The sequence below is a fragment of the Galleria mellonella genome, unplaced genomic scaffold, assembly GCF_026898425.1.
Source record: "Galleria mellonella isolate WM207_F2 unplaced genomic scaffold, CSIRO_AGI_GalMel_v1 utg1432, whole genome shotgun sequence".
NCBI lineage: Eukaryota > Metazoa > Arthropoda > Insecta > Lepidoptera > Pyralidae > Galleria > Galleria mellonella.
This window is the reverse complement of record NW_026441998.1, coordinates 656,694-681,154: the sequence shown is the minus strand read 5'-3', so window position 1 is coordinate 681,154 and position 24,461 is coordinate 656,694. Positions and strand designations below refer to the sequence as shown.

Below are 24,461 nucleotides of genomic sequence, written 5' to 3'. Positions count from 1 at the left end.
CCAGTAATGGGGACTAATGGCCCTATTGCTAGGTTTTTTTAACCTCACCTATACTAACACTGTACATCAGTCACCAGAAAGAAGGAAAAGGCAGGTCAGTTAGTCCATCGTGTTAAATACACCTGGAGCGGGAGAAGGGATTGTTAGTAATGGGAATTAGTAGCCCCATTGTTAGCAACATACCGTGTAAGGTCGACCTCTTCGTTGTTCCCACTGGAAACCATCGTGATTGATTTATTGTTAGATATGTCACGGTGGGCTAACTGACCTGCATCATCTTCACCTATCATCCCTCACTGGTGCCCCGCCAGTGTATACCGATAGCGCAGGCGAGGTTACCATTGCATTATCATCCATTAAAAAAAACCTGGAATTCAGCACGACTTTCCATGGGGGACCACGTGGAGGTTAACCTGACAGGGTATATCGCGGTTACCAACTTGCCTGCCAACTGCGTGGCAACTACTGGTAAAACTCTTCTTTTGTGGAAAGCTTACGATCAGCAGTAAACAACTAACGGCTGATATGATGATACTGTTAACCATTCGGTTTCAAGCAGCGATAGTCATTTGCCTCGTTTAGAGGCGAAATACGTGTCGCAAAACGTTTGTGTACAAAATGGTAGTCGTCTAATATGGAAGGTTGTGGAACTTCTAGTAGTAATAATGGTGGTCAATCTTCGAGCATTGACAGTCATACATAACTAATGGTAGCGTTATTAAATAAAATAATTCTAATCAAGTAACCAGTTCTAGGATTTAGTTTTATGGACAAGTGAGTTACACTGCTTTTAGTATAAAAGGTATCTAATTATTATGTATATGTAGGTATCTACTAATTTTATTTTTGTATGATACCTTTCTGAATAAAAAAGATCAGTTCAAAATATCAAACGTACATAAGTACTTTATATATATCTATATATATACGTATAGTATAAACTAATACTAAACCATATGTGGGGGAAGGAATTGTTAGTAATAGGTTCTGATGGCCTCACTGCTAGCAATATATCCCATCAGGTCGACCTGGGAACAATTCCATTTTCATTAAAAAAAAACTATACGTAGGTCATACTTTTTATCGAAAGAGCAAGACAAGATTTTTATATATTTATTTATTTATTTATTTAACTCTTTATTGCACCATAAATAAAAATATACAATGACAAGTGAATAATTCAAATGAAATACAGTAACATAAATACAGATTTACTTTATTTATCTTCATCAATTCCTTACTAATGATTATTCTCATAGTCTTATAATAATTTTATTTTGCAATTGGTGGGGTTTATTTCCGTGTTGGGCTAATAAATTTTATCACAATTCATGGTATTATGTTAAACTATAATATTTGTGTAGATGTTATGCGATTATCTTTGCCAATTTAAAATTTTAGTTAATATTGGTATTTTTTTTAATGAATGGTAAACCGTTTATATAGCAGTCCCTTGTTTTAATACTGTATTAAATATTATTAATTTTGTTATAACAAGAACAGAAATGAAATAAGAATTCCTTACTAATAGCGTACTAATAGCAATGCATAGAAACATAAATTACAAATCATTATATATATATCGTCATAGTCGTAGAATACGGACGGATCTGACAAATATTACATATATAGATCAGGCAGTATTCTACGACTATGACGATATGAAAGATACAATATTAATACATATATATCATACACACATAGGTACATATATGTAAATAAAAATCTACATAAATAAGAATATATGTTAAACATCATACATGCATATCAAATAAAAGAGAACACAATAATGACAGTCTTTTAATGAATAATAATAATAAAGAAAGCGAATTTGAATAGACAGTATGATTTTAATATTTTCTTGAAGGATTTGCTAGATGGGCTATTCTAAATATTCACGGGAAGTTTATTCCACATCTGTGCAGCACGGAATGCAAATGAATAACCCATAAAATGAGTTTTACAGCTGGGAAGCTTCAGTACCCTGGACTGGTTTAAGCTAAGACATCTATGTCTGGAAGGAGGTAAAATTGGAACTGGGAACAATTATAAGTAGTTTTAATTATTGTGTAGACTTCAAATAATTTTATTTTTTAAAATGAGGACAACTATATTCTTGTATTGCTAAGACAGCAGCATTCATTGATTATTGGTGTTATTACGTAAAAATAAGATTCAATATGCTTACATATAACCGAGAATATCTAAATCCGCGGTATATTTATATAGTAAGTAGTGAGTGTACCGCAGTCATTCACAGTTGAAACTCACAGTTGGAAATTAAAATTAACACCCAATAATTTTTTTTACAACGATTAATTATTGACGACTTTGGTAACGTGTACAATTTCCATTGGGTGAAGGTTCCCCGCACACTACAAACTTTTGTATTTGTACACGTATATACATATGTGAATATACTTATTATAATTTAAACTAATATTATAAAGAGGATAGACTTTATTGTTAGTGATGGATTAATAAAAAAAAAACTTAACCAAACTTAAAAAATACTTTATCTATAGAAAACTACTATTATTTTATTAAAAAAAAAAAGAGATATCTTCTTAGACGTGCCCATGGCATGATTTTTCCCGAGTACATGCAATTTTCTCCACAAAAAGCGACTTCAATTTTCAATATGCACAAAACAATGAACAATGAGAGAATAAAGTAATCAATTAAGTGATTTAAATAAATTAATTAAATTAAGTATTTGCAAATTAGTTCAGAATTGATGATGTAATGGCTCCGTAGCAAAATGTGCAAATAAAATGAGAATAAGATTCTCATGTTAAATTTCACTCAAGAATAGGTTTATGCTTCACATGTGTACCTATTACATTTAATTTATATCTGGTACAGTAACAGATATCTTTACAGACTTTCTCACTTTAGCAGGATTAAACATATTTTTTTCATTTCAATAAAAAAAAATACTTAAATATTGATATCTCTATTCTCATTATGACCACGTTATCATTATTATTATAATTCCATGATTCTAATAACCATAAAAAAATATTACTGAAACGTTCCAAATTCAATAAAATAAAATTATTGTGAGAAAAATTTTAGATAAAGTCAGCTATGATTATATTATGCTTAGATAATATAGAACGATTTCGACTTTAAAAATCTCACTTCATGCAGTTCGTTTACAGTGAAAACTAGCGAAGTATGAGTTGTCACACGCATCATACTACACCGTATGAATATAGCTAAACAGTGACTATGTAGTATGACGCAATATTATGACATGAACTATCATCAATGGCCTGCACGCACTATATTGAACTAAAATAAACATATAAATTATACTGATAGTAATAATAATAATTTTATAATTAATAATCAATACACAATTTATAAAGCGATTACAATAAATGTTGCATTATAGAGCTGTAGTTTTGTATTGATATCATAGTAGGTTAAATATATAACAACTCAAAAATTAAATTATTATTCTAGCAATAGACAGCAGTAAGAATTATAATGACTTTTAATTTTGATATAAATGTACTTATGTATAAAATCATATTGTTTTTATTTGTTTATTTCAATAATCATTTATTTATTTGTCTACATAGGACAGTATTTAGAATTTATATTTTTTCTTATATCTTGTTTTTATTGGTAGGTAGATTAAAAATAAAATTGTGAGATAATTTGTCATTACCATTTTGTATCGATTATTGATTGTATATTAGATTTACCTGGATATTTTTAACTGCTCATTTTCAATAGAAAATAATTATATATCTGAATATAATTTAATTTAATTGGTATAAGCATAACATTATCATTGGATCATCGCTCGTTGATGTCGTTGTATTTGTATATGCCTACACAGGCCTACACTAATAAAGATGTTTACAAATATGACCCACGCCACATGTGTTTTTATCTAAAATCCATTCATGTAATTTAATTACCAATACCTAAATTATCTCGTTATTATAGCTTGATTTTGTAAATCGCGGAGATCGGGCGAGGCGAGGTGCGCGGGGCACTCAGTCTACATATATAATGTGAGCGGTTACTCTCTGCCGACACTTCGCAACGATCCCTCTTAGTGATTGTCTCCACAACATCATATACTCAAATACCCGCATATAGTGAGAATATGGCGCGAGGAACATTGTTTTTGCTTGCGTTTTGCGCCCTCGCCGCTGCAGCTATGGTGAGCCGGGAACGGGTGAGTGCATAAACTTTCTAAATTATATTTTTTCAGGATTGCAATTCAGGGATATACGAGTATATTCAGTGAAATATATAAAGTGACAACGCCGTGTTACGTTTCGGTTATGGTGGTACTTTATAGTTTTTTATGTAACTTAAAACGGCAGACAAACTAACGGCCCACTTGATGGAAAATGGTAACCATCGTTTAAATACATGAACAGCACTATTTACATCACAGAATTTACTGTAACCTATCCATCTATGATACCATCCTTGTGTTGCCATTGCTGATTATCAAGATATTATGGATGGCTCCGATTGCCTTAAAATTAGGTACCACGAGCTCAAACCATTCTTTCAATGTGGAATATATATTAATGTTACTCACTACGAAATTTCTCATCCCCGAATACCCTATTCATGCGTTCGCGTCGCCATAAATAAACGACGATTGCAACTAAACTGAACGAAAATAATATTGAACCTCGCTCACTAAATGTAAATATCGCATCGTGAATAATTGACAGAATGCCATCCTTTAGCAATAATTCCATGAAATACTTTATTTGTCTCAAATTAATTAAATTATAATTGTGACGAAAGTTGAATAAGTAAATATACTGGTTCGATAACGCTTTTGTTTGCATACGTAAGAAAGATATTACTGAAGTGAAAACAAACAATGTTCTGGGGTCATGTTAGTAAATATGACACATATTTGTAAGATATAATAAAGTACTGCGTAATTTTTTTTGTGTATGCTCCATTAATCTAAGATTTTTGTAATATATCATAGGTATCCTTTAAATATGAAAGTTTACTCATAAGCATTTATGTCTTTAAACATTTCAAAATATTAAATCAAATTTACAGAACCCAGTGGTTCATTATTTAGTCATACCGTCATATTTGGAATCTTAAAAAATGTTGACTACATTATTTACTTTACTTGCCCAAAAGCCATACTTAATGTCCGCCTAATAGTATAGAAGTAGGTATATATTAAGCACTTAATTTATATCTTAATCTATCACTTAATCTTATTATCATTTCCCCATTCCGTCCCGTATGATCCCGGCGTAGAATAGGCCACCTTTTTATTTCCTATGGGTGTCATAAGAGGCGACTAAGAGAACTTAATGGTCATGGGATAAGCAATAATGTCTCTCTTAAAACAACACCAAGGCCTAACTGCGATTGCCAACCCGCCTGCCAAGCATGGTAACTACTGGCAAAATCCCCCAATAGAGAAAGGCCTATGTTCAGTAGAGGACAATAAACGGCTGATATGGTAGGATGTGTTAGTTTTATTAATTATTCACTACATTTAATCGATTACTAAAAGTAAAATATTAAAAAGAATACTTTTTTTTAAATTTTCTAGTGTAATTTATACAAACGTGCTTTTATTTTTTTAGTATCTAACTACCTACCTATATCTAAATTAAAATAAGAATGTGAAAAGTTATTGTATAATTTTAATTTTGATCCATAAATGAAATCTAATCTCTATCGAATGCAAAAACAATTATTAAAATCGGTTCATTCAATCATATCAGTCGATTGTAACGTAAGAAAAATGCAGGCGTATTGAAAACTTCCTTTTTGAAATAATTCAAAAAGATTATTAAGGAAAAAACAAAAATCCCATATCACGATGTTCGTTCACGCTAATCTTTCAAACTACTTAACCGATTATCATGACATTTTATAAATATATATTGTTTACTCTAACTTTGGAGATATGATAGTTTTTATACCAATAAGTGACCTATAGGGGCAAAACAACGTTTACCGTGTCAACTAGTATTTTTAAAATCTTAGATTTGTAATAAATAGTCTGGCATTTTCTTCTCTATTTCTATATGAATAAGTTTTTCTTGTTTTTCTTTGTACTACCCTCTAACTGTTTTATTCAGTATATGAACCTTTCTCTTTTTCAAAGCTTTTTTTCACATCACTAGTTAGTTAGGGTTAAATTCTAAAAGTAACTTTTTAACCGGTTGCTCATTATCGACAATAACTCTGATTTTAATTTTATTCAACTTCAAAATATGTGCAACTAGCCATTTATATTTCTAGAATTTTAAATTGTCACTTTTATTGGTACAATGTTTTTTTGTTTTGTTGATTTCTGTGGCAATTTACATCATACTTTTTTAATTAAACGTTGATATTTTAATATGGTCCCATTCTAATTTTGTTAATATCAATTTTTTTTACTTCGCATTAACAAACCCGATAATAATGCGATTATATTACAATATCTAAGAACGTATATCTGTATCGAATCTATATATCTATATGAATCGAATGCATAAGGTATCTATCTACAACATTGAAGAATGATACTCCGAATTTAGATTCGTGCAATTCATTGAATACCTAAGCTAACTAAGTATATATACGTAGTCAACTGGTTGATAAATAATGATAAAGGTTTGATCACGACGTGTGAACACCCACCTCAAAATGTTGTTTTTGTGAACTTTACATTTAAGCGTATCTTATTATTTTATAGATGTAATAAATTCATCGTCACGGTGTTTATTTATTTAATAGATTTTTATAAGAATTTTATAGTATTAGATTTGTTACTACTTAAAAAATATCTTCGCTTTTCTTCGCTAGAAGGTAATAAAAGGCAAACATAAAAGTAAATTATTTTAGAATAAATTAAGCATTAAATTATAATAATAAATTAATTTAAAACAAAAATAAATATCTTCTGCGACTGCAATCTTTTATGATATAGTCAAAGGCAATAATTGACTCAAATCCCCATATATTCAAACCTAACGTGACAAGCTGCGAGCCTATCCCAGTATCTTGAATTAATTTGATTCATTAAGGATATTTTCCATCCTCGGAAAGTTAGTCAGAATTTAAATTAACTCAGATTCAAACTAACATCCTTTAGAGTCTTTAAGTTGTTGTTAAATATAACTAAACTATCGTATTCTAAATTTGACACTGTTGTAATTTTAATATTGAAGATTTAATACAATTTTAATTAAAAAAAAAATTAAATTGTGATTTGTTATCATGTTGTTTTGGGTTTTTTCTTTCTGTATCTATGAGTTTATTTAATTATGTCAACAAGATCATTAGCTTCTATTATCGTATTAGTTTTCGCACTTGTTGTCTATTTTTACATAAGAAATATTAAAATGTAACTATAAATTTATCGATTGTTGTGTGTCAAAATAAGTAATAAATGGACAGAAATTACATAAAATGTCACTGATGCCGAGTTCCTTAAACCGCTATACCAGGGAGCATCAAAACTATTGTTAGTATTAATGAAAGGGTGTCTTGTCATGTGGGTAACCTTGCTATTCTATGTTATTCAATTCAATTGTATCATTGAACTCACAAACACCCTTAAACACTATATTCTAAGATTTATTGGTAATAACTAAAATTCTTTTATAGTACTTTAAATTTGGCTGGTAAACTTCTCAAATAATCTTTAAAAATCTTCTTAACCAATTTTAGCTTCATTGTGAAGTAGTATTTAAATTATTATTGGTATTAAGTAATTTTATAATTTAGTAACCTAATATTTCAGATAATAATTATAACCTAATACTCAGAATGATTGGCTATAACAGCATAAAGTCGGTAACTACTTTATGTATACTTATGCTTATCTCTAAATTTATATTTAATAAAAAAGTGAAACACATTAAAACAATCGTAACTTTAAGTCTATTTTTCAAGGAATTGCAATAATAGGTGATTCTCAAATCGTATGTGTTTCTTTTTGCGTTCATATACATATTACTCGATCTTTGAATATCTGAATCAGATTTCATAATTCTTTTTGTTACCGAAATATTATTTTAAATGAGTCTATTTGAATCACTGTAACATTAGTAAGATAATGTAATTGCTTATGTTAGTGATATAATACTAGCATTATCTTTGATACATTAGTAGATAAAATTATTGAAATGAAAAGACGTTTGGTCCTCGAAATCAATACCCCGAAAATAATTAATCTTGTATTATTTTATTATCTCATAGATTGTCATCCCTTTAGCCTTATTCCATTATTTGTTAGCCATTCTGCTATTTAATTTATCACAGCATAAAGATAATCTTCTTTTCATATATATTGTTTTATCTTTCCCTTCGTTCCATCCTTCCATTTTCAAAGTCGTCTTTCTATTTTAAATGACAGTATTATTCATTATTTCGTGGGACCATTTTTATTAATTTTAAAACCCTTTGAAAACATATTTATAATCTCTCAAAACTAGAATATCACGCAAGGCGCTCACAAACATTTTCCACGTTTAATTTGGGCCCCAAACAGTTACTGGAATTACGACCTGTCCAATACAAATTTGGCAACACCACAAGATTCTATTTCTGATGATCGCACGCTGAGTCACACACCCCGTGATTTGGTATGTCGGAGGCCTAACTATACGTGACAGTTGATCAACAAACATAGTGGTCAACGACCGTAGTGCCTCGGACAGTTCCTGTTTGTCCTTCCACGTGCTGTTTTAACCGTCATTAGCATCGCTACCATTCAATTCATTCATGTTTCGAGTGGGTGAGGCGCGGCGGATACGTTCAAGGGCGCGCGTACTATCGTATTCCCTGATAACCCATTAGAGGTTGAATCCTTTATGAAATAGATACATTTGTTGTTATCAATATACAAAATGATTTCCAATAATTTCTTGATATTATAACAAAGTAAAAAGATATACTGGTAGTAAGTTTTCGTTATATAGGTGCGTAACATACAGGCGGTATGTTCTTTCTTTCCACCATTCTTGCTTGTTTTTATCGTGAAGCATCAAAGCTTGTTTGCCATTCCCGAAATTTTATTATTTTAATTTTTTTTTCCAAAATCTGACTTCAATTGTAACAAAATTTGTTTAGTATCAGAAACTATATGTTAATATAAAACGAAGTAAGTCTGTTCAGAATCGTATCTATTACAAACAAATATACAAACAATCAAATCTTTCCTCTATATAATATTAGTACAGATATGTGTTGTAAACATTGGTGTAGTCACTGATTAAAACATTGTGAACTTCTAAGTAGTAACATTGACGCACTTAGGTATTCGAACTTTGTGTTTAGATAGTGAGTTCGTCGTAACTGCCCTTTGAAATAATGTTATCTATTACTTGGTAGGCTGCCTTATAAAAATAATTCAAAATCTCTTATTTTAAATATACTCGTAATGAGTAGGTTAGTTTGATAAGCTTAGAGGACTTTTTTGTTTTTAATTCTTGTTTATTTTTAATTTATTTGAATAAAAAATGAAGAATAAATAATTTTATAGCAGGTAATACGATTATAAATTTTGATGTAAGCTTTTTTCACTAGCCATGATACACAGGTATACCTACCTTGCGTTTTAAAGTTTTCAGTTCATATTTTTTTATCATGTACTTGTATAGATATAATTGAAGCATTGAATGATCAAATAAAACCAATATAATAGGTATAAAATAGTTTGCAAAAACAGTAGATCACTGTATTTATAAACCGGTTCGGTATTATGCATAAATATTAATTGACCCTCAATATTTGTAAATTATCAGAATTTATGTACGACACGGTACAGTAATGTGATGTCCATCAAATGGACTGTCAACTGTGCCACTTTAGGTATTGTAAAAAAAATCTGTACCTATTTCTTTTTTTCTAGCGAGCTGTAAACACGGAAGATCAGCAGGAGCCCATATCGACAACAACGCAGCGGCTTATATGTGAACCACAGACACCGTGTGCATGGTCTATTTACAAGCCTGGCCTGAAATACTTGACACAAAACTTGACAAACTCTTAGTAAGCAGTCGTTTTCATAATTTTTGTATTTTCCATAAGAATAAGTTATTGCAGTAACAAGTATTGATATATTGATTCAAGTATTAAATTTTCATATCAAATTTAATGATAATCTATCCTAGTTTTTATATAATGCAAGTACAGCTGTGATCGTAAGAGGTAACTAGGATCACTTAATAGTCGAAAGATGGGCAGCAGCGTCCCTCTTAAAACATAACCAAAGCCCAATTGCGGTTACAAACCCATCTGCCTCACGTGACAACGACTGGCAACAAAAATAGGGGCAGACCCATATTTAGTAAGGAATAGTTAATGGCTGAAATGATGATGATGATTATATGATAGTTGCTATAATGAATTGATTATTTTACTATAACGAAAAGATATTCTAGTTTATTAAGAATGAAAATAGTAAAGTACGAACAATTTAATGCAATTATTAATTTTAATAGTATATTCTATGTAAAATCGCAATCTATATAAATACAAAATCCTACCAAACTTACTGTCTCCACTACCTATATATTATTCCAAATACTATTTCAAATGCTTGGATAAAGTTTCAGAAATATCTAGATTTTTGTGTATTTTTTTTGTGTATAATTATTTGCCTTTTATGTTATTCTATGACTGTCTCTATCTGGTCTATAGAAAATTAACCTCAACATTTTTCTACAGTAGTAGTCATCCAATAATGGTAAGGTAATTTGTTACAGCTGCGTGTGTAGTGCAGATACGGTGTGTCAGGTTAACGAAGACGACACGTCTGTGAACGCGTACATCCACCGGTGCCGGCCGCCACCAACCGAGGAGGAGGAGTACGAGTCCGACAGATAGCGGGCGCACGCCGCGCTGGGAGCCTGCGGCCCCCGCACAGACCTGACTGACGTCGCTTCTTCAGTTCCTCAGCTAATATTAATTCCGTTGCGAATGATACTAAAAACATCAAATAACATGTTTCAATTTTAATGATACGGGCTGGTCTGATCCTGAACTATTATTTATATTTACTACGGCTCATCTGATCTGACGATATACAAAAAGGCATTGACTGATCTATTACGGTGATGATTTAATTTAACATACGACTAGATTTGTTGATAATGAGAAATAATGCCTACTTCGTCAATCAATTCTAATAGCAAAATATAGTTTTAAATTGGTATTATTCATTGAATCCGCCTTTTAGAAATCATTTAATTTTATAAGTTATTTATAGTTCATAATTCATTAATTTAATATTATCACATCGCTAGAGTACTTATTAGATTTTATCCGAATATATATATATGTATAATTTTATCCGACATTTTTATTGCTGATCAATAATGAATAAGCGCGTCGTTTTGAAGTTCCTATTTTTTATATAATTTTTTTCTAACAATTTTATATAATGATATGTCTTAGTTATAAGTGAAGCTAGATTTATTATAGTGTTTAATCACTTTGACATAATAAAACCGTATTACTAGATGAATTAATTAGACTCATTCTGTAAAATTGAATGTTGGACAAAATAAATGCTAATTGAATGTTGTATTTCTTTGTTTCTTTCGTCTCTTGTATTATACCCATACATGTCCATACCATAAAGAATTTAATATAATGATAAGAACCGATTTTAATAATTCTTTGCAATCGATTGGATTTATTTTCATGTCATATTCATACTAATTTTGGCACCATTTAGGCTATTATTTTATGTGGATTTTTTAAATTTACTACACTCATTTATAAAAATAAAATTATTTAATATCTATGCGTAGATATTTACATAATAATTTAAGATTATCTTCCACAAAAAAACTGGCTTCAGTTGTGCCATAACAAGTTACCTTGATTACAAAACTACAGAATAGATTTTAATAAAACTTCCATGGCACCAATCTGCACATCATTATTATTATCGTCTTTGGCGTTAACTGTCCAATGCTAAATATAAGTCATTCTTTAGGGAAGTTTTGCCAGTAGTTGCCACGCTTGGTACGCGGGTTGGCAACCGCAGTTAGCTGCTGACGCTGCTGCCCATCCCTCTTCCATTAAGTTCCCTTAGTCGCCTCTTACGCCACCTACAGGAAAAGAAGGGGTGGCCTATTTTATGCAGGGACCACACGGCAGTATTGTAGTATGGCCAATATTGTACATATTAAAAGGATATTAAAAGGATTTAAAAAAAAAATATCCAGACCAGTTTGAAACTGGCGGAGTTATGAAATAATAAACATAAAAAACGCCGTGTAGGTGTATACACCCTTTACACACCCCTTAAATAACACTGTAAACACCCCTTCCTTTCCCGTTATGGTTGAGAGATGGGCAGAAGCGTCCCTTTTAAAACTTCACCAAAAGCCAATTTGCTAACTCACCTGCTAAACGTGACAACTGCTGGCAAAACTCCCCTTATGGGGGAGGCTATTTTCGCCATAGAAAGTTAACGGCTGATACAAATACAAGAAACATAAAAAAATACAACCGAATTGAGAATTTCCTTAATTTTGAACTCGGTTGATTACAACAGACAAACAAATAAATAGGCAACCAAATGCTGATCGAACATAAAAATTCCATTTGTTCTTTGAGTATATTTTGAATATCATTGTGTAACTAAATTAGATTATTAACAGTTTTCTTTTCGAAAATAACTTTTTTTTATATAAATAAAACACTGTATTGTATATTTTAATGGATGATAATGATATGGTCTGTGCTATCGGTATACACAGACGGGGCACCAGTGATAGACGTCTGATGAGGATGAAAGCAGGTTAATTAGCCCATCCTCACGAATCCATCTAGAATTAACCACGATGATTTCCAGGGGGAACCACGTAGAGGTCGACCTGGCAAGGTATATTGCTAGTAATAGGGCTATTTGACCCCATTTACTAACAATCCCTTTCCCTCCTGTATTTTATATTAGGACATAGTACCTTCGCGAATCGTCAACTACAATTGATTATATTATTTTCAATCGGGAGGATTATTGTCCGTCCCGTAAGAATTTTATCATTTACATTATAATAGCCCGGTACTTTGGTTCAATAACCTTATTCAATATTGCATGGCTTGCCTATACTTCACTATAGATAATGTTGTGGAAAATACCACAATAACGCAACCGAATGTTGTTTATTTGGGTCGGTCACTCCTAAAACCAGGAACTACTTGTGCTACTTCCATTTACTATTATTTACCATGATAATTTGGTACTTATCGATTGTATACATGGTAAAATTGAAATCATTAGCAAACTTCTATGGGACTGAAACTGAATGTATGGAAAATCCTAAAGAAATATGGGATGAAAACGACAAAAGTGAAAAAGTGAGTTCCCGTACTAACATAACAACTGGACGTGTTGTATTTAATAAGAGACTAAAATAATTTATCGTTTTTTGAATTATATATCTTTAAGAAATATTAATTATCATCTACCTACGTTTCACCTTCAGCATGTCATGGAGAAGTCAAAGGAGAAAAAATCTCAATATAAAACCCTATATCTACTAAGTCGACAGATCAGTATTGTATCAAAAGTTTTATAGACAATTATCATTGTTATTATAATATTACAATATTCATTTCTTATGCATATAAACCATGGACCCCTCTCCATAGAGGGACCAATGGGCAGTAGTACGAAATTATAACGTCGATGATAATATCCTATGTTAAATTTTGTAAATACCTTCAATAATGCTTTCATAAACATATTTAATACAATACATGTGGTTATGCTTCGTATCAAGTTTTATTTAAATTCTTATAAACATTCTATTACTAAATTATTACTATATAAGTATTAGTAGGGTAGTGTAAGGTAGGATAGTATAAATAATAGTAGAGTCACGAAAACAACCTCAGTAAAAAAACAAGGTTATAAAGATAGATTTATTAAGAATAATAGTAACTAAACGTATATACAAATTAAAAGGTAACAAAATTAGGTACAAATTAAAAAAAAACCTTATGATTTGTCCATGTGCGGGTAAAAAATTAACTTGACCCAAGAAAGTAATTTTGAAGAATTTTATTGTTTTGCATCAAAAAAATTGTTGAATCAAGTAAACTTTCTTAGTTTTAATGAAATTTCCTTGATTCAAGATTCTTTCTTCATGTAAAACAATCAAATTCTACAAAATTATGTTCTCGCATCAAGATCTACCAGAGGAAAACTTTGTACAAAAGTCGATTGCTTGGGTACCTCTGTCCCATTCGTGTTTCTACCGTGAAGCAGTTGTGTTTGCATGGATGTGTTTCGGTTTGAAGGGTGGGATATGGCGTGAATTTACAGGGTACAGAGGAATAACGTCTGAGTCGTCAGGAATGGCAACACATGGGGGTATCATGGGTATCTGTTATGTCCATGGTACTGCTCATGTCTATAGGCGACGGTTACCACTTTCCATCAGGTGGGCCGTCAGCTTGATTTTCCATTCTAAGTTGTACAAAGAAAAAACTATCGTTTTTCTTGCATCAAATAAATTTTTTATCTGTGTGTTAATGCGAAGGTTGCTTTTGCTTGTCAGTAATTTAATTCTGTATTTATTCGAAACTTAATTATGCAAATGCATAAAAATGTATGGATTGAAGTATATAGTCCTACAACATCTTTGTAACATTATAAAATACTTGAAAACAAAGCGAATGGTTGAGTTAGTCGTGTCATGAAAAGGTTGAAAAACACTGATTTAAAGGCTTTTAATGTCAGGTCCATCATACCTAAATCTTACTTAGTTATTTCACGTAATAAAAGAGAGGAAATTATTCATATAAAAATACAGCAATTAAAGATTTTGCCATATCAAAATGTGGATCTGACAGTATATTTAAAAATATCTATTTAGTCTATAATTCTGTATTAAGGTTTCTCTTTCTGTTTATAATCATGTCAATTGTTCGTTTATTAACATCTTCACTATGTTCTGTTGATACAAATATTGAGTGCTCTGTATTTATACTTATAACTCTAAGCTTATAACATAGAGATGTAGAAAACGACAGTAACTAGATTCTTCGATACCTCATTTTTTGTTTTACGAAACGTAGACCTATTCCTCATTAAATAAGACCGATATTATTGTGGAATTTCTAACAATATGTTTAAGAGGGTAGTTAAAAAATTTTGTTTTACTTTGTTGCCGATGAATAGTTTTACTACATACCTACATTTATGAATATAGAAATGCATCTTTTGTATAAATTGTGACTGGTTGGCCTAGAACGTTCTTTCTGTCGACGGCAACGCAGTAGCAAAGATTAATATTTTGCTGCCTGTTATTTAGTGTTTTTTTTTTTCTTTATAATTGTTTTTTTAAATTTCAATGGATTCTATTGAATATAATTACGCAATGGAAGATTCGAAACAAATATTTACCACCGCTACGGACACAAAAGCTACAGTAACCGCTGTAAGTTTCTAAAATATGTATTTAATAAGTCTTGCAAAAGAAGGTAGTTTCTCAGTTCTTCTTCATTGATTTAGTACTACATATGAAATAAAACACAACCCATATTACATGATATGGGTTACTTTCTGTAGGTGATTTTTTAAAACGGTTTAAATAATTTTCAAGTTTATCTATTCTGATTTTTTTTTCTTTTTATAATATTAAATTAAATTAAGTGATTTGGATACTTATTTAACGATCAATAGGGTTTACTACCACGTTGATTTAATTATTAATGTAACATTACACTAGTGATTCTCTCTTCGTATTTTTTTTAATACTACCCACTGACAATGTAACTTTTTATAGTATATCTCGAATTTACTTATCCATTACTACCACACTACCATTACTAACAAATTGTAGGATGCATTTTGATGACTCGATACCTGCTTCTACATGTACCTTTCAATGTACTAATATTGTCTCTTTTTCATCGGAAAAACATAAAAAATCGCCACGCGAACAACATCACGATTATATCTTTCTACCCTACATTTCGTTACAATTTCTAATAAAGTGATATGATATATATGTATGTAGTATTAATATTTATATAAAAATTAAGTGGAAACGATGTGTGTTCACTCTAAAATTGATATTAACACAATTTTGTAATTTTTTTTTGTATATTTAAACGATGGCTATGTATTTTTTTTTAATCGATGATAATGGTGACCCCGTCTGCGCTAACGGGGCACCAGTCGGGGATAATATTGTATATATATCTGGAATTTTCCAGAGGAAACCACGTGGAGGTCAATCTTACAGGGTATATTGCTAGCAATGGGACAATGGGACTACATTTCTAACAATCCCTTAAGATTATTGTTGCTTTTTTTAATGGATTAAAACAATGGAAACAATCGTGATGACGATGGTGTCCAGGGGGAACTACGTGGAGGTCGACCTGTTAGGTTATATTGCTACTAATGAGACTGTTAAATCTTATGTTCCTGTTAAACCTGCTCCGTCCCGTTCCCCGACCACGACTGCTAGCTTTTTTTATTTTTTTTTTATGGGTGAAAATGGTATGGTAACTCCGCCTGCGCTAACGGAATACGCTGGCAGAGCACCAGTGAAGGGTAATAGATGAGAATGAAAACAAGCCAGTTAGCCCGTCCTGATGAGTTCATTAGGAATTAACCATGATAGTTTCCAGGGAGAACCACGAGGAGGTCGACCTGGTTGGGTATATTGCTAGCAATAGGATTCTCAGTCTCCATTACTAACAATCCCTTTCCCCCGATTGATGTTAATTGATAAAACATTTACCATTTATTTATAAAAGTATTTTTCCTGTTCAGGAAATTTTCACTCCTAGTGATAATAGGACTGCGCAGAGTGGCCAAGAGAGCGTATTTTCACCTTTGGCTTCATCATTTCAAACTCGTGGCGGAAATGAACTACTAAACATTTTAGCTCAACAGGAGCCGCGGGCTGCTGATACAGGTATGTGAAATATATTTCAATATCTATACATACATTCACACAGGTTTTTTTTTAACGGGTATGAAAGGAATGGTAATCCCGCCTGCGCTATCGGTATACGCTGGCGGTGCACAAGTGAGGTATGGTTTTTATTTTTATTGGGTGATATTGGAATGGTAACCCCGCCTGCGCTATCGGTATACGCTAGCGGGGCATCAGTGAGTGATTATAAATAATTATGAAACGAGTCAATTGACCCATAGTGACGAATTCATAGAGAATTAATCAAGATGGTTTCCAGGGGGAACCGCGTGGAGGTCGACCGGATAACGTGTATTGCTTGCAATAAGACTTTTCGATCAATCACTAACAATCACTTTCCTCCCTCTTCATGCAGGTTAAAGAGTATACTAATATTGAATCTGCTAGATTTGTTTAATTAATTTCATAGTATATTCTGTCCTAAGGGATATTATTATGGGGTAAAGCAGCCGACATCCAAAGCATATTTCTATTACAAAAACGTGCTATTCGCGCGCTTTATTCGATGGGAAGTCGTAAATCATTAAAAGAGAAAATTAAGGAAGCAAAGTACACTAGTTTACATATTTGCAAACATTTTGTATATACGCAAAATCTTCAACTGCTTCTCAAAAACGGCAATGAATAATCTTAACACTACATACAAATACAAACTTGCTTTTCCGAAGTATCGTTTAGAGAAACTTAGTAGATCTTTTATGGGAATGAGTATTAAACGTTATAATAAGATACCGAAGAATATTTGAGATGTCTTTTCAAAAGTTTAAAACTATTATTAAAAAACACTTATTGAACAAAGCCTATACACACAACTATCGCTTGAGTGACAAATGTGCAAGATATAAGTCAATCATGCACGGGCTTTTAACGACCATGTAGTTTAAATAAATACATATAATGTTAACAGAGATTTAAAAGTAATTGTTGAGTTACTTGCGGGCTCTTCTCAACAGATAAAAATTTTTCGAACCCTGCATTCATAAAAAATTACGACTTAAAAGGACTTAAAAGGTATAGACATGTTTATTAACTTTATTCAAATAGTTGAATAAAGTTAGAGTTTGAATTTGCAACTTTCTTGTCTTGTGGGATAGCTAGAAAGCCAAAAGCAAAACGCCTTATATGCATCTCTTTCTTCATGCACTTTCATAACTCGTCTCATGAGATGCAGTCATTTTTCACTCCACGTATAGAACAATATACTTCAGTTCATTGGATAGTCAAAATGACTAATTATACAACATTTCATGATCTAAAATTTTGTGTAGAGCTCCTTATATGTCCTAAGTAAGTACTAAGAGGCTTTAAAAAAAATGAATCGAAAATCAAGGGAATGAGAAGTAAATATTGTGTAAGGAAAGCTGCGTAAAACAACTTATAAGTAACAAATGTATTATGTTCTTGTTTTTCTCACTAGCGCCCTCTGCTGCTGAAATTGATGAGGTTTTTATGAATTACCGTATAAACGGCAATGATATGTTATTTGATGAGAACGCAAACTACTTTACGGGTAAGTTCGCATTTATTAATATTACATGTTCGACACAAGTATAGAAATTCAAAATAATTCTAAGGAAGCATGATTGGAGTTGGATTTGTATAATTTGTGTTGCTAAATAAATAGATTCTTCAAAGAGATTAATGAAGTATTAAAATTATTTTAAAAGTAATATGAACAGGTCAAGAGAATGTATCTGGAATTATAATTTTAATATAATCAAAATTTTATACAAAAAAATCACAGGCTTTATGAAATCAAATCATTATATAACACATACAGGTACCAGCAGGCCAGAGTCTATGGGGTCTGCGCAAACTAACACGTGGATGGACAATTCCACAATGGGAGCTTCTAGGAATGGGGAGATTATTGATACATTTGATTTTCTGATGAAAAGTGAGTATGGGCTATTGATTTTTGCCATTAAGTCCTAAGAACATTGGAGAAAAATTAAAATATAAAAAAAAAATTCAGTAATAATGTACTGTGTAATTAAAACATTTCTAAGTGGAAGAATTGAACTTAAGTATGGTGTGGCATAGAAGGGATTCGGGGCCAACGCTCTTACGAATTTTCTTATTGGTATATAGGCGGTTAACTTTGACTACCCTATTAGGAATAATAATCGTGAGCATATTTTTACGACCATTTTTGATTAATAATTTCCTTGTCTAATTAGAAATAAATGAATTTTTTAAATATATAGGTAGAAAATTATCTACCTATACATATGTTTTGTTATGAATTTGTATTGCAGGTCTATCATCAGCTAACAATTATGTTTCAATGTTGACCCGTGAACAACTCGCTGTGCTACGCTCGATACGCCCAGCCCTTCTATACGAGTTTTTACAAGAAGTGGCCAAAGTGCGCAGTGATAAGCGGATGAGACGTGCATTGCCTAACGTGAGATATTATTTTCTATTTTTATGTAATTAAAACTTTTGTACCTCGTGTGATGTGATAGAACCCCATATAATTCAGTATTTATGACGTATTTGTAAACAATATAGGTAATTAAGAAACAATTGAGTTAAAAAAATTTTACCTTTTTCTTTAGGAATAGTTTATATTTAATGGTTGAAAATGGAACGGTAATCCTACCTAAACTATCAATGCTGGCAGGGCACCAGTGATAGATGATAGGAGAGGATGAAGGCAGGTCATGTGGCTCATCATAGATAATCCCTTTTCCCTCAGTACAGGGGTAGTTAGCAGCGGATATCTATACAAACAATTAGGGTTGTGAATTATTAAATTATGTCAACGCATTGTCGCTACCTCTGAGACTATATCACAATCCTGTCAGAATGGTATTTAAGGATTTATTAATGTAATGCCTTGTGGTCACCGCTGTAGGGAAAACTAACATTCTAATCCAGTTAGATGGAAAGTTGTAATCGTCTTAAATATAAGCATCAACGATACCACGGGCATTACAGAAAATACTATGTACTCCATGGCTCCCTTTATATATTAACAACGTATGTATGAAAGGTGTCCGGAATTGCACACATTATTTACTTATTTTATAATGTCGATGATGTAAGTGATATTAATTTTTATAATGTTTAATACCATATATAAATCCAAGGTAAGACTAATGTATATTACAATTATAAAGAAAAAACAAATTCATAGATCTTTCACAACATGTCCAAAACGCAAACGGGTAAAATATAATATGATACCCATACAAACAATAAAACTGCTACCAGTTTCTCTGCAACAATAATAAATGTACCTAATTATATGGTTATTTTATAAGGAATGCGCATTTTGCAAAAATAATGGCGAGAATGAAGAATGCTACTCGTCGCATGCGCTGAAGGATTGGCGTGGTCGCGTGCTGTGCCCCGTATTACGTGCTTTTCGCTGCCCGCGGTGTGGCGCCACCGGCGACCGCGCGCACACCATCAAATACTGTCCCGAGAATATGGACACTGGTAATTTAATAGAAGTTAACTAAAATGTAACGACCTAAATTATAACCGGTAACTAAAAATTTTTGTGATGTGGTGGTGATACTGATGCACAATGTTTCAATTGTCTTCCATAGTTTGTAAAGTTGTAATCCTAGGCCACACCACAAGCATCAGTGAGAAGTCGTATGTAGTACATAATAGGATATAACTTATTGAAAGTATTATATTATTATGACAATAACATCATGATATTTTATACCTTTTTTTATACCATTGAGATGACATACAAGCCCATAATTTACCAGATGGTAAGTGATCTGGTAAAATACTTTCACATTTTTTTTAAGTATCTTATTTTGTGGTTCATTGGGAAACTTCGGCATGAAACTCACTTAGTAATGGCGCGCTTTAAAAGAATATACCTTGAATAGATCAAACGATCCAGAAATGATAGAGGAGATATATGATCACTTAAGTTCTAATCTGAGGTATGGAGATAAACTCTGATGAAGCCAAGCAAAATGCTGTTAAAAGACGTCAGCATCAAAGTTAAACAATTTTTCAAAATACACCTCATTAACTGTGTTAACACTTCATTAGTCGATTTTACTTGTTTGATGTTAAATAGGCCATTGATATCAATTAATGTATATTTTCTCTTTTAGCTTCGGACCGCTCTATGGGAAGTCTGTCGTCACGAAGACGCATACCACCATCTCTGCTCCTGGGCTCCCCAGCAGTTGGCCACATGGCGGAACTGGCGCGCAACGCCTCATCCAATCTCACTGCATCCTCGCCTTCGCCATCCGTCGCCTCAGCTTCGTTTTCCCACTCCGCTCTGTGGTCATCCTTCGGAATTAACTAAACTATATTTAAAGTTGAACGTCTAAAGTAGTCTACAAGCAGATGACATGTTTTGACACACTATTGGATATAGGATAGATTCCTTCCATATGAAAGATAGATTCATTCCATATGAAAGGCATATTGGTCAGTAGAGTTCATGACATAAGCTATATTGGCTATATTGTTTGTAGACATCTATGTACTTAAGATTTTGATGTGCTGGTATTTTCTTGCACATAATACGCGACGGTTTTAACGATAATTGCTTTTGACCCTGGAAATTGATTAGCCCTATAATTGCTATTTTCAAATGAATGTCGTATTCTTTATTAAATTAATTTTAATTTAATAAAGTATAGGACATTCATTTGTTAATTTTCATTTCATTTCTTTAATTTTTTTTTTACTAAAGTATGTATTGCATTATTATTAAATAGATACACGTTGTGTATATTGCTGTAAACTATATATCTAATTAAGTAGGTGTTGACTATTGGCTGAAGTATTTCTGATTCAATTGTTACATTGGGTTCATCTTACTACTTCGTAAAGTAGAAAGGTGAACGTGGTAGTAGCGTCACAAGACAACCATGTTCAAATTTAAAGTATGCGGGCCATACTGTATTTGAAATAAGGATAAAAAAAATTGAATCAGATCAACTTGTAACTCCTACTTCTTTTTTTAATCTATTATTAATTTTTCATTGGGTTTTTAACACAGCTATATCGAAATTAGAATTTTTAACAATTATATCAAACTGACAACATTTTTTCTATAAACAATACAATTTAAAATCATTACGATTCAAAATTTTTATGAATTTATTTTTAATACTGACGATCCATTCAATTATTTACTAATAGATAAATACACATTTATTAGCCTTTTAACAAAATCAATAATCCAAATGCAATTTATATGCGAATATATGTACCAATGAAAAATTTCTCTCTTTATTAAATTATGTTACTGGTGTTGGTTTCATAATGTCATTAATAGTTTTAAATAAATTTTCTTAGTTTTTCATTCAGTTTCTTTTTATACATACCTATACATTTTCCTAATGAAACCTTTAATGAAATCTAGTTACAAATTGAAATTGTAGGTAAGTAATTTAAGAAAATAATATAAATATTAGAGAGCTCTTTTATTAATGTGTAAAAATAGAATGGTAATGGCTTGCCTGCGCTATCAGAATATACTGAAAGGGCACCAGTGAATGATGATAGATAAGGACAAAAGCAGGTTAGTTGACACATCGTGATGAGTTCAACAATACTACCATGATGGTTATCAGGGGGGGACCGCGTGAATATCGACATAACAGGGGCTATTAGATTCGGTTACCACAAATAATATAAAACTCATTACTAACAATCTTTTCCCCTACATTAAAGAAGTAGCACACCGTAACATTCTGCATCGACACAGAAGCGATGCTGAATCTGTTCCACGCGATTGTATATGAAATTTAGCGCTTCTGTCGCACGTTGCAAATGCGACAAGTAGCTATAAATAGCGATGCAGACGCGCGTTAACGAAACACTACTAAATCGTTGCAAAATGTTTTAGTGGTACCTACAATAAGACTGATGTCTAGCGGAACACGTTCACCCATCTCACGATAGCTAGATATATTACAAACTACTATATATAGATATTTTTTAATTATGATCTCACAAGAAGTAATGTTTTACATTTGTAACAAAAATCGTTATTCTCTTGGCGCCTTGACAGTTGTAACTAATTATTATTTAATTTGATATACACACACAGATTTAGGATGGATAAAAACAGGCAAATTTTTTATCTCAATCAATCTATATATACGGGTCACGAGAATTAGGTTGCCGATAAAAGACAGAAATATTTTAAATGTAAAATAATGTTACTACATCAAGTTTCAACTGAACGGATTTAAATGGAATTTAGTACAGTAACTACATAAACAAATAAAAAGGTCTAGACCACAAATTTAAAATTATTATTTATAAAAATTGTAATAAGCAGTGAAATGAAAAATATTGTGTTTTAACTATTTTATTCAAATACACATCTATTTTATGTTTACATCAACAGTGTAACAGAGTATTAACATAGTCTGGAATAATTGTAAATTGTTTCAGATATCTTATAATAACTTAACAAGAGACATTTATAAGAATTTCATATTTTTTAATAGAAGAGTAGATAATATCAATAACATATGTCATCTTTCTTTTTAAATCAAAATGGTATGTACCTTTGTGAAAATGGCACATATAATGCTGTAGACAGTCGTTTTGGAATGAATTGTATAGATAGGTGACTTGTTAATGTACAATATTATAAATACATATATTGTATACATTCACTGGTATGTTTGTTTAACATTGATAGCAAAACATGACACAAATTCTGTATATGTGCTACCCTTGCACGTATATATATACTATATATTTATTCCGGTTTAATATATTTTATAAGGTTCATAGAGCTATACCTCATTAATTTATATAAATTCATAATTTGCAATTTAATATCAATTTGCATGCATTATTAAACAATTGGTATTGCAACCAATAGTAGTTCAGGTAGAATAATCTTTTTTTTTCTTCTTTATTTTAGATTTTTAGCTCCACGAACTTCGAATACAATTGTTGGTATTTTTTTTAAAATATCGATCATAAATAGAAAATTACGCGACATAGAAATAAATAAAAATCTGTTTCAAAATGTACAAATAAAGCCACTTTATACAAAACCCTATTTGAATTTGTAGGTCAATTTTGAAATTTTTAGTTTGAGGTTCTTTTGCAAAATGTGCGAAGCATTTTAGAACAGAACCCTTTATATGGTAAGATGACATGTATAAAAAAAAAAAACAGCTCATGGCATCGTTTCCAATATTATTACAGTAATTGTAAAATAAAAATTGTCGCATAATACTTTCATGTATTATTCTCTAGTTTAGTAAAATACTTTAAAAGTACCATTGTGTTTTAAATGAAGAGAATAATAATTTTATTTAATTTACATCTACCCACTTATAATACATACATAATCCGAACAACTTTCTTCTAATACCTGTTATATTTTACGATTTATTCTTATAGATTTACTTATTCTGCATATTTTACTCAGTTAAAACCATTTTAAATAATCGATAGATCAAGAAAAAAAAGTTCATATGCAGTAAAATGGAAAATCAAATGCAATGGTAGATGTAAAACTGACTTTTATAAATGTACTACTGTACTGTACTGTACTACTATTGT

The 24,461-nt window shown here is 31.4% G+C and overlaps 2 protein-coding genes across 2 annotated transcripts; both read left to right on the top strand.

Annotated features, from left to right (window-relative positions):
- Positions 1 to 4,031: 4,031 nt before the first annotated feature.
- Positions 4,032 to 11,547, top strand: LOC113520587 (uncharacterized). Its single transcript, XM_026905964.3, has 3 exons — positions 4,032 to 4,198; positions 9,869 to 10,008; positions 10,725 to 11,547. The coding sequence occupies exons 1-3, from the start codon at positions 4,127 to 4,129 to the stop codon at positions 10,843 to 10,845; spliced, it is 333 nt and encodes a 110-aa protein (XP_026761765.1). The 5' UTR covers positions 4,032 to 4,126; the 3' UTR covers positions 10,846 to 11,547.
- A 3,671-nt stretch (positions 11,548 to 15,218) lies between these two features.
- Positions 15,219 to 21,423, top strand: LOC113520683 (uncharacterized). The gene is made up of 7 exons (XM_031910448.2): positions 15,219 to 15,419; positions 16,766 to 16,910; positions 18,349 to 18,441; positions 18,712 to 18,828; positions 19,190 to 19,338; positions 20,201 to 20,378; positions 21,023 to 21,423. Exons 1-7 carry the CDS (start codon positions 15,333 to 15,335, stop codon positions 21,220 to 21,222), a joined length of 969 nt encoding a protein of 322 aa, XP_031766308.1. The 5' UTR covers positions 15,219 to 15,332; the 3' UTR covers positions 21,223 to 21,423.
- Positions 21,424 to 24,461: the final 3,038 nt, after the last annotated feature.